The sequence below is a fragment of the Equus quagga genome, chromosome 9 (assembly GCF_021613505.1).
Source record: "Equus quagga isolate Etosha38 chromosome 9, UCLA_HA_Equagga_1.0, whole genome shotgun sequence".
Taxonomy (NCBI): Eukaryota; Metazoa; Chordata; class Mammalia; order Perissodactyla; family Equidae; genus Equus; species Equus quagga.
In genome coordinates, this window is record NC_060275.1 from 88,584,784 (window position 1) to 88,605,324 (window position 20,541).

At 38.7% G+C, this 20,541-nt stretch overlaps 1 protein-coding gene across 4 annotated transcripts in view; it reads left to right on the plus strand.

The window, feature by feature from the left end:
* Positions 1-20,541, plus strand: part of C6 (complement C6) — a 62,806-nt gene that overhangs the window by 22,235 nt on the left and 20,030 nt on the right. For all 4 annotated transcript variants that reach the window (XM_046670930.1, XM_046670929.1, XM_046670927.1 and 1 more), the window contains 8 exons: positions 2,334-2,574; positions 7,610-7,732; positions 11,482-11,648; positions 13,088-13,313; positions 14,130-14,301; positions 14,554-14,665; positions 18,158-18,290; positions 19,212-19,400. In XM_046670930.1, coding sequence (XP_046526886.1) covers positions 2,334-2,574; positions 7,610-7,732; positions 11,482-11,648; positions 13,088-13,313; positions 14,130-14,301; positions 14,554-14,665; positions 18,158-18,290; positions 19,212-19,400 — 1,363 coding nt within the window. The remainder of the gene's footprint in view (positions 1-2,333; positions 2,575-7,609; positions 7,733-11,481; positions 11,649-13,087; positions 13,314-14,129; positions 14,302-14,553; positions 14,666-18,157; positions 18,291-19,211; positions 19,401-20,541) is intronic.

The following is a 20,541-nucleotide window of genomic DNA, read 5'->3' on the forward strand; positions in this document are numbered from 1 at the left end:
CAAATGGGTCACAGAGTGTCCCTCAAACTTACCAAATTATATTCTTAAGACAAGATAAAATTACCGGGAAGTAAAAATATACACCCCCACCCCCAGGCCCTTCCCTTAATTTCCTGATCCAGAATATCTGGGGTCGGGCATGTGATTCTGGCTTTTTCTTTTTAAGTCCCCCAGCTCACTCTGATGTCGTATCCAGGATTGGAAATAATTGCCTAAAAATATAGTGAAAGATGGGGAGGGAAATGGAGATGTTGAAAGAGACATAGATAGACAGATCTCAGTCTCAACATTAAGATTTGCTTCACAGAATTAGTTTATAAGTGCTTCAAACATATTAGAGGACATTTGTAAAACCCTTATCTGTCAGTAAACAGCTGTTATTTGATCCTCTAATAGTCCGCCCCAAAGTGGAAACATTTTGGGCTATTCGCAGTATCGGGTTGGATCCTATGAAACTGCGATAGTCAACTATTTTTGACTCACAAAATTGTCCACTTAATATGATTCAACCCAACATCTTTGATTAGATCTGAACAGAATAAGGAAATCTCAGGTTAAATCGAAAATGCCACTGCAACCTTAAGTCTTCAAATAGTGAAAACAAGTTACCACAAACTTGAAAATCAATCCATGCCCTTTGGTGGAGCTTAATGCGCTTTATTTATTTATTTTGTCAATGATTGATCTGACTAAACATTTGTTGGGCAGTCTGTTTCAAAGTCAAAATACCAATTATTGCAGTAAGATTCAGTGCTGTTTCTGAATTACTTTACAAAATTGAACCGACAAAAAGATGGTTAAAATAAAGCGAGATCTCACAAAGTGTTGAAATAGATCGTACGTAGTTAACAACCTACTGTTACATAACTCTTTAGTCTAAAATAGCCTATTCCAGCCATCAGGCACTGGCAAGTGGAACGCTAGAGAAGGTGATGTGTTGAGTTACCCAAATTTCACTTGTATTTTCCACAATTTAGTTTTTAAAGCAACCTGAAAATTTTGAACCGCCCATTTAACATCCCTGTCTGAACAGGCATTTCAGAGACTCAGTGAGTAAGTGTGCTTCTTACTAAAAGCACAACGCCCCTCCAATTTTTGAAAACCATGGTTCTATGAAAAAATTCAAGTATTCAACTTAAAAATAGAATTAATGGACACTTACTAAAATGTAAGCTCCGCAAAGGCGTGAACTTTGTCTGCCTTGTTCATTTCTGGGCCCACAGCACCTGAGATAGCAGAGCAACGTAAATATATTGAAGGCAACAAGGTAGGAAGGAGGGAAAGAGGAAGGCAGGAAGAGATATAGGAAAAGAGAGAGAGTGGAGGACAAATGATGACTCTTTTTCATTTCTTGTGATTATTTTTTTCTTTTGTTTACGCAGCTGTCCTAATTAAACATACAGGAAGATAGCTGTTTAATAATTTACCACCACAATAAAGTTATTTCACTAAAATATACTCCTTTCTCTGTTACTCTTACTCAAACACTACAATTTGCTAAAATTGAGATATTAGATAAAGTATACAGAATTTTTAAAAAATAGTCTACATGGCTGCACTCATAAAACTCAATGGATACGTAGAAGGGACTCTAACAGAGTGAGATTTTGAACATAGTAACAACCACCTAATCCTAAATGAACCTCAAATAACAAGAAATGATTTAAAAATACAATCTTCAAACAAATATTTCTGCTCATGGGTGGAAGAGAGAGAATATAAACAATTTTCTTTAATTTTACCCCCTAAGTAATTTAGAATCATAATATTTGGAGTTGAAAGGGTATGTAATGTCACCTGGTACACAGACGAGAGCTGTATACCAGGTGACATTTCATAGCCGACTGAGGCTTGGAAAATTTAAAGGCTTTCTCCCAGTTAGTGACAAGGTATGACTTGAATCTCAGTTGCATAACTTCCCGTTGAAAATTTACATGATCCTTTTTAAATTATTTGCATTAGCAAGGCCTTCTAAGTAAAAACTTCGTAAGGATGTAGTCACAATTGACAATCGAGAGAGAAAATTTTATTTTTCTGATAATTGATCTCTTTCCCATAGAATAACATATGCCTCAGTCACAGTTTACGTTATTGAGATAATCTTGTCTGTTCAGCACTTTGAAAGAGCACCTCATGGAAAGGTGCTGGAAAATAAAATGAAAATTATACTTTTGTACATGAGAACATGCAATTGAGAGTTAAACTTGTTGGCGTACTATGACTGGAATGAAGCTAATGATAAATAGATGACATTTAATGCTTGATACCTCAAGCTTTCATTACCTTTAATCATCTTTATTTTTTTTTTACCTCTTTTCTCCTCTTCCATTTAGGATTCGAGTTTTATTAGGATCCATAAAGTGATAAAAGTCTTAAACTTCACAGTGAAAACTAAAGATCTGCAGCTTTCTGATGTCTTTTTGAAAGCACTTAACCATCTGCCTCTAGAGTACAACTCTGCTTTGTATAGCCGAATATTTGATGACTTCGGGACTCACTATTTCATCTCCGGCTCCCTGGGCGGCGCGTATGACCTCCTCTATCAGTACAGCAGCGAGGAACTGAGGAACTCAGGTATGCTTGCTGCAGCCCTCATTTCTTTTAAGTGATATGATAGCATGCAATACATTTTTCACTTTATCATTTTAATTCTTCTTCTTTATTGACTTTATTAGACTCTGCTTTATTTCGAAAATAATATGAACAACCAAAAAGTACAACTCAAGCACACAAAATAAAAATAGAAAATTAAGACAAAAAAAGAAGGAAAAATAAATATGCTTAACCTCTTTGACTGGGCATCAGATTTTGTCTCTGAATTTCCTGACATCTAGGAACAACATAAGCTACACAGGGGTGGTAACTGAAAAAGAGAGACACATGCCATTATCTCAAGGAAGACAAAATGTGTCCTGGAACTAAATTCTAAAAGATAATTTATTTATACTATTTGTATAGGAGATAATAATTTTATAGATCAATAAATATGGCAAATTCACTAGCAGTCTTTTTCTTTTAATGAGTTTAACTAAAAGCCAAGGGCATAAGATGAAAGAGCAGTTAAGGACTTGGCAAGAGGCTGAGTTAATGTAGCCCAGATATGCACCTACCATTGATAAAACTTGAAACCAAATGAGAAGCACTTTTGTTTAAGGAAAGATTGCAACTTTATATCTTGGGATATAATCAGTGATATTTTTCTGCTTACGCATAAAATAACAATATAAAGCTTGGTTTATGAATAAATTTTGGTTTCTTAAGTATTATCTTAAATTACCAATATTAATTGTTATTACAGCTTGAGCTCCTGAGGATAAATTTGTTTTCAGATTCCTGTGTGAAATGACGTAGGGTCTTTGTGATGATTCTATCATGTGTCTCTTGAGAACATGGCTGGGAAAACTGTACAGTAACTAGAACTCCACTGGCCACTTCCCCAAAATGAATCAGAATTCTACATCATGTAACTTTCATACAAAAGAACCCAGGAATTTCTTTAAAAAGACAACATCAGGCCAACCCAGGGGTCAATAGAGTATCAATCGCTCTGTTCTTACACCTCACTGTGGCAAATACTAATGCTCAGTGTGACTGCCCTGAGTCCTTCCAAACATTAAATGACCAGATATCCCTCATGATCTGCTTCCTAAGAGAAGAGATGGAATAAATGTCTTTGAGAAGGACTTTCAGTAAGAAGGTATTAAAAACATTTTACCTGACAGAATTACTGAAATCCAAAAGATTTATGCCATGATGGGCTTTCCACACTGCCTGTCCCTTATGTCCCATTTCAGTTATCCTTTCCACTGAAGCAACGTTTGCATGATGAACCGGACGTCTTCTGCCACTGAGAATAGCATCAATGTTAATGCTGAGCAAAAATGGTTAGGGGAAATCTCTGCCCCTTGACTTGATTTCATCTCACCCTTGGGATGAAATTATGCTGGTCACTGCTGCTGTAGCCTAGAGAATAATTTTGCCCTGGATGAGCTATACTTATCATACATTCAGAGCAAAGCTTCTAAAGGCTTTGGGATCAGGTCAGTTAAATAACTATGTGAATCTTTAATCAACCACCCAGCATTTTAATAGCTGAAGCCCCATAACCAAAATGAAAAGGGAGGAGCTGCATTTTCCTACTAAAACATTCTTACCTATTCTTACCTGCCCTCTCTTTTTCTATAAATAGAAACCAGCAAACAGATATGCATAATAAGGGAAAGAAAGGGAGCTTGAGATGTGATAGGAACTAAAAATATATAACCCTACACATCGACATACACATACATACACACGCTATATATAGTATTTATAGTGTGCATATATATAGGTATATTCAATATGTTCAATAAAACATTCTTACATATAATATATATTCTTATATATATATATTTCTCTGAGTCACAATAATAATATTGGTGTGCAATTTTAATTGTGGTTAAGATGAAGCACATTCACACAGAAACAAATCTCAATAAACTGGAATTCTCTAGTGGATGTGTTTACCTGTTTTTGGCCACTCTCTAGATGAATACACTCTGGGCTCCTCCCTTTTCTCTTTCTATTCCTTTTCCCCTTATCTGGCCATTACATGGAACTAGAGTATAGGCTTAGTTTTTGTTTACTTTATTCAATAAGAATTATATCCCTTGTCATTAGTTTCAAAAAAATGGCTTGAATATTTCATAGTCCTTTTTCTCCCTCAAGAAGAAGGAAACGATTAAATTGCTTGTTATTTGCCTCCCTTGATTTATTCCTCTGTTGTTCAGTGTGCCATAGTCAATTTAAAACCTTGAATAAAAGTTGACATTGCTTCAGTGTGCAAGGTGAAAAGAATTTCAGGAATACAGTGAAAACATTAAACAATTAAAATATCATAATATGCAAGATGGTAATTTTAAACTCCTTTTGTTGGGAAGTCATTTTCTGCTTTGAATTGGAGGAGAGAAACTATTCACCCCACTGTTTATCAGTATGCCATTTTTGAGTCACACTGTTGACCTTTGCCAGTCAGAGTAGCTGAGGAGATTTTCAGAATACTCATCCCTGTGCTGCATCAGAGGGATGCTCAGGTTTGAGAGGCTGAGTGCTGTAGCATCAAGCAACTCTGTCGTTAGTGTGGATGGAGGTCAGGCAGTAAACTACAGGACACACGGTATTGCGAGGAAGAAAAGAAAGAAATTCAGACGGAAGTTCTCTGATAAAGACGTGACATTTTAATTCCTGCATGACCAACATCATGGCTCATAAGAGGGATTCATCATTCAAATCTTCAAGGATTTTTCTATAACCCTCAGAAAATGAAATTAACTAAGTTTATAGTTGATTAATTATGTTATAGTTAATCGGACACATAAAACATAATTTTCACTTATAAATAATAAAAACCTAATGAAAGACTAGGAAAAGGATAGGACTTGTGCCCTATAGATGCATTAAATTCCTAACATGGCCTAAACATTTGACTGATCCATTATAAGAACAATCTTACCAGAAAACAAAATGACTTGTATTTATTCAGCCTGGCCAAGTTAAAGATGCAAAGGAAACATGAGGGCTTCAAACCAAGAATTTTTTACTCCCAACTTAGAATGCATCTCTTCAAATGTGTCAAACTATTGAAAAAACTTTGAAGTAGGCAGACCCCAACCCCATCTCCTCAGCCTCATTTCTCAGTGATCAGTGCCTTTAGCTTTCAATTTCCCTATCACACCCAAACTGTGCCTCAAGCTCTAAAAACACTCTTTCCTGCCTATTGTAAACTCCAACCCTAAATATCAGTATTTGTAGCCAGCCCTGACAGCCTAGTGGTTAAAGTTCAGCATGCTCTGCTTCGGTGTCCAGGTTCAATTCCCAGGTGCAGAACCACATCACTCATCTGTCTGTAGCCATGTGGTGGTGATGGCTCACATAGAAGAACTAGAAGGACTTACAACTATGACATACAGCCAAGTACTGGGGATTTGGAGAGGAAAAAAAAAGAAAGGAAGACTGGCAACAGATGTTCGCTCAAAGTGAATTTTCCCTGCAAAAATGGGGAAAACTTGAACTTAAATATCAGTGTTTGATAAACTTCCTTGCTTTAAGGTGCCTAAAAGCTGATATTAACAGCTCTCTCTCTCATATGCTTATGTTTTGCAAGGCAACTTTAAACATCAAAAAACCTGGATTCTAATTTTGATGTTTCAGGTAGCAGATCAGGTAGGTTGGGAAGCTATTAAGCAATATGGGGGCCGGCCTAGTGATGCAGTGGTCAAGTTTGCACAATCCACTTCAACAGCTCGGGGTTCCCTGGTTCAGACCCCAGGTGTGGACCTATGCACTACTCGTCAAGCCATGCTGTAGCAGGCATCCCACATATAAAGTAGAGGAAGATGGGCATGGATGTTAGCTCAGGACCAGTCTTCCTCAACAAAAAAGAGGAGTGTTGGTAGCAGGTGTTAGCTCAGGGCTAATCTTCCTCAAAAAAATAATAAAAATAAAATTTAAAAAAAAACTAAGAAAAAAGAGAAATATGAAACATTGCTTCTTCTCAAATTATCCTAAATAGGCAGTCCCAACTCTGCCTACCAATAGCCAGACCTGTGTCCATGCCCGGTCCTACTCCATCCCTCACATCCACATAGATTTTGAAGTCATTGAGAAAAATGGCAAGCATTATAGTGGGAAAAAGTGATTCAGATGCCAAAATCTTCAACAAATGATGCTTGGAAGTTTGGTAGAAGATAAGAAGAATGAGGATAAATTTATTAGAGCTGGGTGGCCTGAGCCTCAAAGCATCAGGGTTTTTACAAGACTTATGAAACCATGGAGAGTCATGCTATGGAAGCAGCAATGGAAAACTAGGAAGATATCAACCCCAGTTCCTATATCTGAAGGGGCTGGGAATGAGGCAGTACCAACCTCCCTTGGAGACAATAGGGGAAACATGTCAAGTACAGGCTTGAATTAAGATAAGGAGATAGAACAGCCAGTGAGGACATTGAAAAGAGGAGTTCATAGGTCAGGACGTGAGAATTTCTGAGAGCAAAACAAAAGGGTTTGGAAGTAGCGATGGAGTGAGCAGCTGAGCCAGGGAGCAGAAGCACAGAGAAGTACGAGAATGAGTGTTCAGGGGAAGAGAGATGATCAACAAGGTCTACTTTCAGTGAGGAACAGGGAAAAATGTGAAGTGACCTCAGGTCTCACAGAATCAGCTGTGTCCCAGAAAAAAGACCTGACATTGGGGCACAAAACAGATCATGTGCTCATCTCTGGGTTTTCTGGGCTATACGGTGGCAGTGGCAGGTAGGACCAGCAGGCTTAGAGGTGCATTGTGTGTAGGCAAAACGGAGAGGCCAACATGATCCCCATGGGAGGGCCACAGTGACCCCAGGTTTGCTTTTAAAGGGCCAGTGTTGAAGGGGGAGATGGCAGAGACTCACAGATACCTCTTCCGTTCCAGCCCATCTCAGGGCCTGTAAAGGACAGAATCTGTAGGGAAAAGCTGTTAATCTCTCTAGCTTACAGAGTACCTGTAGCTCCCAGAGTGCCCAGAGCCTCATGCACATCTTCCCTGAGTTCTCAATGGTGCAGCCTCAGGGTTTTTGGTTTTTTCTCCACTTCCCAGGTCTAACAGAGGAAGAGGTCCAACACTGTATCCGGATTGAAACAAAGAAACGTTTTCTTTTTGTTAAGAAAACAAAAGTGGAACACCGGTGCACCACGAACAAGCTGTCAGAGAAATATGAAGGTAACAGTACTCTCTCTTAGCAGCCTACCCAGCGTGTCCTGAGGCCGGCAGTAATTTAAGTACCATATTGCACATGACTGTGCTATTTTTTAACTGTTCATTCATTTCATTTATCTACCTCAGAGCTCTATGTGTGGTGGTGATGAGGATTATTTTAGGCTGGTTACTTTTAAAAACTGCAGATGGGAAGGAGGCTCTGAGGAGTAGAATTTACTTACCCTTTGTTAAGAGACATTTACATTGTAAAGGAAATCTCCATCTGTAAAGGTGTCTCCCTCTCTGCACCAGGAAGAAGGGGGGATGACCTTATCTCTAGAAACTTATCAATGCAGAAGGCAAGAACTTCAATCTGCATCTTGTTTCATCTTGTTTACTGTACTTGTGTGGTAATCTCCCATGATCGACTCCCCCTTCACCCCCAACATCCTTCTTTGTCTTTAGCTAAAAATAATATTTAAGATGGTGGCTTCAGCCATTTACTTAATCTGGTTTGATTCTTATCTAAAAGTTATCTAAAAGACCAAGCAATAACCAGACCCCACCTGCACTGATACCATTTTAACAACTTTTTTTACATATTCTTTCCTTTGTCTTGTAAAGAGATAACTCACATACCTATGACTTAAATTTAGCCCTATCCTCAACCCATGTTTGCAGCGGCTCTCCACTGCCCATGGGTCCTGTCCCTAAGCTATTCCACACTATTCTCTAGATAAAAGAGCACTACTGCCAGACCTTGAGAGTCCAAGAAATCTTTCTTTTGACTTCTTGGCTCACCGATCCCGCATCAGTGGGAAGAGGGTGCAAATAAAATCATTAGTGCTACTTACAAGAGGAAAGGGTTAAGGTTTTCTTTATCTTATACTTAGGTTTAATTTAACGAATATTTGTTGATTCTTCCCCTGGGCTGAACTCAATATTAGGCATTGTGATGTAAAGATGGGTGTGAATCAGGACTTCCTATCAAGGAGCTTACAAAGTAAGGATACCTATAAACAACCATTAAAAATACAGAGTGACAAGGATCCAAGGGAGGTATGTGAAAAAGGCTCAGGCAGCAAAGCCAGAAACCTGCGTGTTGTCTTTGATTTCTCCCTCTTTCTAGCCTCCACATCCAATAAGTAACCATTCTACCCCATTAATACTTCTCCCAGTTATCCCCATCTCTTCATTCCATGGGCATGCCCTCATTCTTTATTTCCAACCTGGATGCCACAGAAGCCCCCAACTGGTCCCTTTGCCTATGGTCTTGCTTCTTCCAATCGATTCTACATACTTTCTATGAGAGGAATCTTCTCCAAGGCAAATTTTATCCTGAAACTCTCATGTCTTCAACATGTCATGGTTTCTCATAGCCTTAAAGATCAGTCCTTGTCTCTCTCTCTGCCTAGCTAAACTTTATGTATTCTCCTACATAAGTCATGCTCTCTCCTGTGCCTTGCTATTATAAATAACTCCTTCCTCTGTGTAAAGTTCTCTTACTCTCTTACTCTGCCTGACTGATTGCTACTCATTCTGCTCAGAACAAAGGGAAGCAGAAAATCGCAAAATAGGAAGCTTATATTCTCATGGAGAGACAGACAAAGAGCAAATAAAAATATAATATTTACTATAATAATAATAGATAATTTTAATTATCAGAATATAAAGATGTTCTACATGTAGATACCCATGTTAAGCATAAGAGAAATAAGGAGAACTGGCTTGACAACTATGCATTTGTATTACAGCAAAAAACGAAAAAAGGGAACAGCATGCAAAGCAGACAAATGATTTAATAATGTAAACCAGAATGGAAACAGATTCTATAGCAGTTTTTCATGCAATAGAATGATTTAATAAGAATGTGAATTCAGTAAATCAAGAGCTCAGAGACAAAAAGATTAAATGTAAGAATTAATTGAAAAGGAAGATTTTAAAGCTAAGGTACAAAGACAAACAAATATTGAAAAATATCACCATTATAGCTAAAAGTAAATTAGACACTGCAAGGAGAAAATATAATTGTCTGAGAATAAAATTAATAAAGCTAATCACACATAGGAAAGATCTAAAGTAATTCATAACAAATGCAGAGAAAAAATTCAGATATTAACAGTTATTAAAAAAAATCTAATGGACTCGGAATGACAAATATAATTTAATATATGGGAAATAGTGTCCCCAAAATAGAGATCCCAAGTAATGACACAGAAAAACTGTTTTTTAAAAAAAGGCTATATAATGTGTCCCTGAAATAAAGGAAGAAACTTGTCTTGATTATATGTATGAAAAATATTGTTCGAATATACAACTTCAAGACAAATTCTAGTTAATCTACTAAATACAAAGATTTTAAAAATGAATTCTTCAAGTATCTCAGTTGAAAGAACAAGCCTCCTACAGAACAGCAACAACAACAAAATCTCGCTGACCTCAGACTCTCCATAACAAAATTCAATGCTACCAGACAATAGAGGAATATCCACAAATTTCTGAAAGAGGAAAAAAATGTGGTCATATGTAAATGTAACAGGAAGACATTTCAAAACACGAGAGAATTCTGGAAATATACATTCTTGAGTACTTACTAAAAAAAGCTACTCAATTATAAAATCTATCCAACAATGAGATGATAAAATGTCAAATATGGACCCATAGTTTTCAGCCTGTAGGAATAAAAGGAGGACATTGCAAAATCAGAGATGATTGCAATAGTCTCCAGTCTGATTTATCAACTCTCCATTGCTGCCCAGTTGACACATTGCTAATATTTTGAGTTGCGTCAACTTCCCAACTCAAAACCTTTCAACGTTTCTAGAGAATGCAGTTGTTCCTAAACCTAAAGAATGAAGTCTAGTTTCCCTGGCTTTACATCCACATGCTCTTTATTCTTCTGTTCCTCTCCTACCTAAATCTTCAGCTTCAATTCAAACTGATTCTCATATGCATTGTCTCCAGAACATGCCGAATCTGCCACTGGTTCCAGGTCTTTGCCCACACTGGAATGGCATATGATTTCATTTCTTGATGCAATTTCCTATTACTCATCTCCTACTCATGTCAGTTAAAGACCCCGTTAGTGAATAGGAATTGTCTTGGAAATTTGTATAAAAGATCTGTATTGTGTACGTTAAATGTCATTGCCTCTAAAGAAACATTGTGCCAACTCTTAACTTGAGGTTTAATTTTTTTTCTTTGACTGGTTGTGTTTTTATTCCTGTCTTTAAGCTTAAAAGCGTTCTATCAACTTTTTTCTGTAATTAGAAGTCTCTGGCATGGCAGTCAACTGATCAGATATCAGAATCACATGGTTTATTTTATTTCTGAGGTCCAAGAGATGAGCTAATATAAATTAATAGCGAGAGGTTTGGTGTCAAAGAGCAGGACATGGCTGCATTTGCAGCCCAGGCCCCCCTCTTAGTAACCACGTGTTCCAGGCCAGATTACTTGTAGCTTTAATGTCCATCTTTGTAATAATCGTAATAATTCCTACTTCTCAGGATTGTTCCCAGTTACCTAAGATAGTGTGTGCGGAGTGCCTGGCACATACAAACTGCTCAGTAAATGGTAGCTGTTCTCACTGTTATTATCATTTCTGTTATTAAACTCCCTATAGGGACCAAGAGGAGCGTTTGCTTGCCTTTCGCTTAGCTTACTTAATGGAGCTACGTGCCTGTCCTCTCTACTTCTCCCTCCTGTGCAAATAGGCTCTTCTTTGAAGTTTGAATTTGCAATAAAATGAGTAATTTTCTTGAAACACCTTGCAGGTTCGCTTTTGCAGGGAGCTGAGAAATCCATATCCCTGGTTCGAGGCGGGAGGAGTCAGTATGCAGCAGCTTTGGTGTGGGAGAAAGGGAGCTCTGGGCCCGAGGAGAAAGTGTTTTCTGAGTGGTTAGAATCAGTGAAGGAAAATCCTGCTGTGATTGACTTTGAGGTAAGATTATAAAGTATTATGGGTAAGAGAGCTAAAGTGGTTCTCTAGCAGCTCAAATTGAACATCACACGATTCCTTTTCCATTTTCCTCTCAGATGATAAAGGAAATGTCTTTCTTTAGGGTGCATGCACAATGTACCTTTTTAAAAAATGTGAAATTACACATCTATTGCTTTTGCTACTCAAACAAGCATTTTCAAGTGCAGTATTTAGAATCTCTAATATAGATAAAATACTAGAAAAGGGAATTTAGTGAATAAAACTGTTCAAACTTGCCTTGAATAGCACTCTTCATCTCCCCATGTATACAATAAATCTGATTTCTCTATTTTTCTTCCAACTCTTTATTGGATGAGCACTCTTAAATCTTCATTTATAGCTCTGTGGGATAAATGGGATTTTAGATCCATTTGGCTTTCTGTTTCTATCACCATTGATTAAATTTTATCAGTTTTATATTTGTTGTAATTACATAAAAAGATGATTTTTATTATTTATGCAATACTTATCTGTTTATGCCCACATATCAGTCATATGCCTTTTAGAGCCAGTTTTCAACAAAACATAAGCACATTTTAAAAAGCCCCCAAAGAAGCTACTCTGCTCATTTCATTTAAACTAAGATAAAGGAGTTCCATCACTATGAAAGTAGAGTAATTTACATGTGAAATGAAGATACATTGGGCTCTACAGGTTATGGTGGGAAAATGAGATCCAGCCGCCCATCTGGGCACTTGTGAGTCATATAGTGCACTAGAGAGTCATTCCTTTGAGGTTTTAAAGTGTTAGTAAAATGAGCCTTGATTTTGTGTTAGCTTCATTCTTTGTTACAATAATTCTCCCATTCATCCTACCAGCAAGTTCATTTCTCCATTTTCTCCCACTTCACATTTTCTCATCTGATCCCACCAAGAGTCAAAGTATTGTCCCTGGAAACACAAAGAACACAGAAAACCTCTCTGCAGTTTTCAGCTTGAGTCAAACTGAACAAGGTCTCAGCAGAGCCTTCATGAGCTGCCTCCCTCTTGCTGGTCACCTGTCTCAGGACTTCAATGCATGCATGTGATGCTTGATAAATAACATGATGTAAGTCCAAGTAAGCGACACCTCACATGAGGCTTCCTTTGTCATAGAATGCCAGGGAAAGTAAGCTCCATATACGTCACGCTGCCACACTTTAGGGACAAGAGAAGCCAGCTCATCTTGGAGAGAGCTGCTCTACCCAATTTATAGAAGGGAGAGAAATTGCCCTGCCTTCATTGAGAGGGCTTTTCCCCACTGGTTCGACAGGCAGACAGACTATATTCTACAAATAATCCTTTTGAAGTGTGGGATTTTCCAGGCCTTGCGTCTCATCCCATGAAAATTGGGCAGTGATGGCAACATATGCCAAAGGGACGGGACTGTGACTAGACCTCCTCTCTGCCATCTGTTCTTAGCTTGCTCCCATCACGGACTTGGTAAGAAACATCCCCTGTGCGGTGACAAGACGGAACAACCTCAGGAAAGCTTTTCGAGAATATGCAGCCAGGTTTGACCCTTGCCAGTGTGCTCCATGCCCTAATAATGGCCGCCCCACGCTCTCGGGGACCGAATGTCTATGTGTGTGCCAGAGCGGCACATATGGCGAGAACTGCGAGAGACGCTCCCCGGATTATAAATCTAGTAAGTATCAGTAATTTACTGTGAAGTGGATGCCTTTTCCCCTCCAAAAGGTATTCTAGGTAGGTTGGCCAATTAAAACAAAACAAAATTTCTATCAGCAACTTCCACTCACAAGGAAAACAAGCCTGTAAAAAGTTAGACTTTACAGTCAACCAGCCCTGGTGAGTCTCAGCTGTAACCTACCAGCTATGTGACCTTGGGAATGTCATCTAACCTCTCTATGCCTCAGTCTGTTCATCCATAAAATGGGTATGCCAGGATGTACCCAAAGATACACAGCACAACTCCTGCAACATAAAATAAAGTCGTAAAACCTACTATATAAGAAAATATGTGATACTATTGTTCTAAGCCTCTTATGTATTGTAACATAGAGTGAGCGTAGCTTTGTAACAAGGGATGAAATAATCCACATCAAAGGTTTCTTACAGGACTAAGTAGTGTTCATGGTTACCTGCAATCTTGCCTAGAAAGGGGATGTGTCATGGGAGTGAGAATATATTTTACTACCTTTAAAAACATATCTTGCATATTCTGTTCAGAAGTTCATATTTATACATATCTGCATGCACATACGTATGTGTGTGATGTGTTACAGATAGTTCAAAATGATTCATGATTGTTGCCATTTCATTCAGGCTGTGGGAACAGGAAAGGGTCATCAGGCAATGGGCCAGGCCCTTCCCACAGGTGACTTCTTAACCACAATAACCCTATGATATTCCATCAAAGAAGTCATAGCAATAAAGTGAGGAAACCAAGTTGGCCTGGCTTCAAAGCCCACGTGACCGGTGGGTGGGTCTCCCTGCGTTTCAGCTGCGGTGGATGGGTACTGGGGTTGTTGGTCTTCCTGGAGCCCGTGCGATGCTACTTATAAGAGATCAAGGACCCGACAGTGCAACAACCCTGCCCCGCAGCAAGGAGGGAAGCCCTGTGAGGGGGAGAGGCGGCAAGAGGAGCGCTGCACATTTTCAATAATGGAGAACACGTAAGGCCGGTAATGGGGAGGAATGGGTCATTTTCCCCGCTGACAAAAAGAGTTAAGATATTTATTATCCTACTGCTAAGTAAAGAAATAATTAGAATTGTACAGACTCCAGCGCAGCATATTAATGAGGTATTGGGTCTGCTGCTACCTCTTTCTCTCTGATGTTTTCTCTCTATAATATATTTACACACATACACATATATGTACATATATATGCATATACATACATGCATATGTATTTTTCCCTCTTAGTGGACAACCATGTATCAGTGATGATGAAGACGTGAAGGAAATAGACCTTCCTGAGATAGAGTCCGATTCAGGGTGTCCTCAGCCAGTTCCTCCAGAAAATGGATTTATCCGGGTGAGCATCCTGACCTTTACTTTCAGTTTGGAATTCAAAAAAAAGAACTTAAAAAGTATGCATTTTTTTATTTGAAGTTATTGTTTTCCTAGTTTAATAATCTTCTGTTGACTTAAAAAGTAAAAAGTAATATTTAGAAACGCCCCCCCTCTCTTCCGTCTTGAATTCCCTGGAGGTGTCTTCATACCTGGTTGTTAGACCAAAGGATAGCCGGTTCCTTGTGTTCCTCAGCACTGTTCATTCCTAGGCTAATGGCACATTTGTGTGTTTGGAGAATAGAACTTGAGCATAATATGGCTTTGGATGACTTGTAAGAATCTGCAACTAAGATCTGTTTGTTTATTTCTGAGTGTGAGCAAACCAATCCCCTATCAAAGGCATGTTATCAGAGAGACAATCTAGTTCATAATCATAGGAGGTGTTGAGTCTGTAATAGACTGTTCTAGTCTTATTAGATTAGAAACTTGCAGAACTTTTAAGCAATCAATACAGTTTTAATACCCTTTAACTTTATCTTTTTTCACTAAGCCACAATATGTTTCTATGATTAAAAACAACTAAATATTTTTTGTCAGACAAGTCTGTGACTTTAGAGATAAATTTTCAGGAGACACATAATACTTAAAATTGATCACAGAAAGCATCCTCCCTAATCAATTTTACCTTTTTACCATTTTTTTTAGTTTTACCTTTCTTAAACTCAGTAAAGCCTTTAAATTAATCTTTTTCCAACTGTATCATATTTATGTTCAAAGATCAGTAACCCTCGATTTGCCAAGGCCAGCAAATAAATATCCACAGAGCATAGTCTGGACTAATGTGTCTCTCTTCCCTGCTCATCTGTCTTCTGCCCATGTGAAAGATACCATGCTGAAGGCTTTAACGGGAGGAAATATTTTGGAGTGAGGTAATGTCAATTAGTCTTTACTCTGGAATGCAGATTCTCAAACTCTACAATACCCTGGAGAGCTTGTTAAAGTACAGATTGCTGGATCTCACTCCCAGAGTTTCTGATTCAACAGGTCTTGGGCAGGGCCCGGAAACTTCCATGTCTACTAAGTTCCCAGGTAATACTGACGCTATGAGTTCAAAAGCCATACCTTGGGAACAAATCTTTTAGAACAAGGGTCAGCAAACTACGGCCCACAGGCCAAATCTGGTCTGCCATCTATTTTCTTTTCTTTTTTTTAATGAAGTATTACTGGGACACAACCACGCTCATGTATTTATATATTGTCTATGGCTGCTTCGTGCAACAATGGCGGAGGTGAGTAGTTGTGACAGACACCGTATGGCCTGCAATTGAATATTGAGGCCCTTTACAGGAAAAGTTTGCCAGTCTCTGACCTAGAACATTATCCTCAAAATTACATTTTGTCAGATCCAGATACAAATAATTTTTAATCTATTTATGCCAGTTGCTTACAAAAACTGTTAAAATTATCAACATTCTAATTTTGAAAACAAAGGGTTTAAACAATGGTTCATTATTCTAATGACTCCTTCTGTAAAATTAGATTATATGTTTCCATTTTCATGAAGAAATTCACTCCTTGTTTTATTTTGTTTTTTATTAAAGGCCTAATCTCTATCTGACAATAATTTTTGGTTTTTTGGTGAAGAAGATTGTCGCTGAGCTAACATCTCTTGCCCATCCTCCTCCTTTGGCTTGAGAAAGATTGGCCCTGAGCTAACATCTGTGCCAGTCTTCCTCCATTTTGTATGTGGGATGCCGTCACAGCATGGCTTGATGAGCAGTGTGTAGGTCCACACCCAGGTCTGAACCAGCGAACCCCAGGCCACAGAAGCAGAGCACATAAACTTAATCACTACACCACCACGCTGGCCCCTATCTGACAATGGTTTTTACTCAAAAGTAATATAATTTTAATTTTCTTAATGAACACCTACTGGAATTTCTAGTAGCAAAATGTCCCTCTTATGGAATCAAACAGAGGCAGTTATGCCTAATTCTAGGTTGGAACAATTATGTTACTGCAGAAGAAGATATCTGTTCAATGACCAAGACAAAGTCCTACCCCTAAGTGACAGTAACTTTAGGTTAGGTTTCCTTGTTTAGTCAGTCTGGCGGATGTGTTGGTCCAAGCTCGATGGCTGCCACATACACTAATAGGTTAGAGCTTCACAAAAGAAATGGAAGCAGAATCTTCAGGTAGTCACTTATTTCAGGAAGAATGCAAGAAAAAATGTGCAGCCTTGAACTAAAACATCCAAATCATGACTACTACTCATCATTCCATTTCTCCTGGGAGCAAAGCCACACTCATAACCAGTAGTAGAATAGTATTTTGTATTCAGGAAATTAAGAATCTTCTAGGAGACAGGTTGAATCATGCAGGCAAGTAATAATAAAAGTTGACGATTAAGCTTTCCTCTCCCTCAAAATTCCCAACTTCAATTCTCAGAGAATAACTTCTGGTCAATTCTTTGTACTTTTCTCCTGCTCAGTAAGGAAAAAGATTGTTAAATTGCTGCCTCCCTAAGGAGAATAATCTTTTGCATTCTTTCAGCAAAGAGTTATTAAGCCCAGTGTAAAGATTAATGAGACAGAGACCTGGCGGTGGAGTTGCCACTCAAGTATCAGGGGGTGGAGCTGATAAATGTGATCAACACCATAAAACAGAACTTTGTACAAGTTGCCCCCAGGACTGAAAGGAAAGTACACCTCATGAAGCTGGGAAAATGGAGTTTTCACAGAGGAAGTTCTTTTTGAGTTGGGTCTTGAAAGAGGGTGTTGAGAAAAGAGGGAAGAGCCAGGTAAAGACATAGAGGCGTGAAAGAGAATATTGTGTTCAAAGAATGGCAGATGGTTCTGTTTTGCTAGAGCACAGATTTTATGGGAGGACATGGCAAGAGGTGAGGATGGTAAAATGGGTTAAAACTAATATTCCAAGCTAAGAATATAAGACCCACTTTATCTTTAAAATTATAGTGAACCTCCACATGACGGTAGTTGTACTTTAATTACCCATTAATTGGGAAAATATATAATGACCACTGGGTTGTTAGGAATTGAGTAACATTTTTAAATGATTTGTAGTCAATTTGTTACCATAGCAACTGCTACGTTTGCTGCATATGTAGGTTACATTATTTATTCAGTTGATAGCCACTACAAGGTACATATACAGTTTTTTTATTCTTGCAATAGCAGGCCATCTAATATACAGAAGGCAGCAAGTTTTTACGTTAAAAAAAACTCTAATCAATTTAGAGCAGGAATATGGAAGATGGATTAGAAGATGGACCAGTTCGAAAGCTGTCCTGGTAAGAGACAATAAATGCTGTGAACAAAGCCAGTGATGATGGCAAAAGAAAGGAGAGAACTTTGAGAGATATTTAGAAGTGGAAATTGAAAGGAATCTGTGACCGAGAAGACAACAGGAGTGAGGGTATTGAAAGATGACCCCAAGATGTTCAGAGCTATTATTCATAGCACTAATAATTTGCTGGTTTCTGTTTTAATTCTAGAATGAAAAGAAACTGTACTCAGTTGGGGAAGAAGTTGAAATTTCATGCCTTACTGGGTTCCAAACTGTTGGATACCAGTACTTCAGATGCTTACCAGACAGGACCTGGAGGCAAGGAGATGTGGAATGCCAACGTGAGAACTGGGCAAACATTTTGCGTGACTTACTCTAAAGGATGAATGTGCCCGATATAAATAGAGCCAGATCACTCCCTTAGATCAGTACATTTTGCATTTTTTTAGTAACTCCGGTGAAAAGGTTTAGTGAAGCAGAAAATAGGATTCATCTGCTAAAATTAGATTTCAAAGCATCTTCATATTTCGGTTCTCCTGCCCCAGCATATTAGCCTCATATACACAGGACTGCGAAGCATGTGCTTAAAAAGAAATCCAGGAAGTCTGCTAACTGCATCTAACCACAGACATCTGCCTCGCCTGATGCACAAATTGATGCAAATTGATGAGTCCCAGGAAGATGATACTTATAGTCTGTGTATCAAAAATGGGATTTTGTGTGAAACGCAGTTTTCTCCTTGAGGCACATTCACATCTTTTGCTGAGGAATAAAGGATGAGCTTGTAGGCTCCACACACACCCGTGTTACAGTAAAGTCCAAATGAGATTCAAACAAGCCTCAAACGGGAACTCCAAAGAGTTATCACGGGACACCATGGCGCAAAGTTGAGATGAGCGTCAATGAGAATGTCCTGCCTCAGTGTCCCCCACAATGTGGTGATTTGCTTTTGGGAAAACCCACTGGGGAGAAGAAGGAAGAAGATCCTTTCTTGAAAGGAAAAGGTCCCAATAATGTAATGAAAGTTGAAGTATCTAGAGCCAGTTTCTTAGCAAGGGACCCCAGACAACAGAACTAAAGGGAGTTTCTCAGTGGAAACCTAGCATCCTCAACCTCCATGTTTTCTGATCCAAAGGTGGCATTAGAGCTGAACCAATGCAGTAAATGGCAATAAAATTGCCTCTTGGGTTGCATAAAATCTGCCTACATCCATTGAAGAATCTGCTCCATTAAATACACCTGCACTCTTTCTCTGCCTGCAGGGACGGGGTGCCTCAAGCCAGTCGTGCAGGAAGTCCTGACAGTCTCGCCATTTCAGAGATTATATAAAATTGGTGAATCCATTGAGCTAACCTGCCCTAAAGGCTTTGTTGTTGCTGGGCCGTCAAGGTACACATGCAGTGGGGATTCCTGGACGCCACCCATTTCAGACTCACTCACCTGTGAAAAAGGTGAGTAGCAGCTCGGGCTTCTGGGATCTGCTAAGGGGGTGTCCCTCGAGACTGGTAGTGTGGCATCTACAGTGATGCTATTTCCTAAGTTGGGGGAGAAAGCAGAAGATTCCACTGACCATCTAGGTTGTATTTCCCCCTGTGTAGATGATGAGGTCGGGCAGCAAATAAGAAGCTATCGATCAAGTGAATATCTTCAAATTTTAAGAGCGAGGTCAATTTTCTTTTCCAATGTAATGCTTCAATATTTTGAGGGAGTGCAAGCTCTCTCGTCTAACAAAATCAGAATTGACTAAAGTCAGAATTACCTAAAGATTTGGTTAAAGTGGAAAACTATAAAAAAGTAGTACACACATAATTAAGCATTTTATTTTAACTTAAAACATAGAAATACACATTTATTCACCAATTTTCCAATGTAAGAACAAGGCCTTTTATTTCATAAAGGGTCTCTTGATTAGAGTTTCAAATTAATAAAACAAACACATAATCATCCCATACCATGTTTCCCATTCCAGTTTCTCTTAAACAATGGTTTTTTAGTTCCAGGTGAGGCACATTTTTAGAAAAATACTTCTGCCCAGGTCCCATCTCCTGATTCTGATTGTCATTGAGCTGGGGAAGGCCCACTATTTGGTGTTTATTTAAAATCTCTCTTAGCTAACACAAATGTGAGCAGAGAGGGCAACCATTGTTTTGAAGAGAGGGGAAAACTTAAAGGCACTTTTGAAGCAAAGTGACTAGAGAATGCTTTTAAATTTTTTTTTTTTTTTGAGGAAGATCAGCCCTGAGCTAACTACTGCCAATCCTCCTCTTTTTGCTGAGGAAGACTGGCCCTGTGCTAACATCCATGCCCATCTTCCTCCACTTTTTTATATGTGGGACACCTACCACAGCATGGCTTTTTGCCAAGAGGTACCGTGTCCACACCTGGGATCCGAACCGGCAAACCCCGGGCCACCAAAGCAGAGCGTGTGCACTTAACGGCTGCGCCACCGGGCCAGCCCCGCTTTTAAATGTTTTATGTGTCTTTCTTTACTCTTCTCCGGAAGTCTCATCCACAATTAATTCAAAACAAATTTTTGAAAATCACTTTTAATTGTTCAAAATTTTCAACTTCGCTTTTATAAAAGTAACTCCC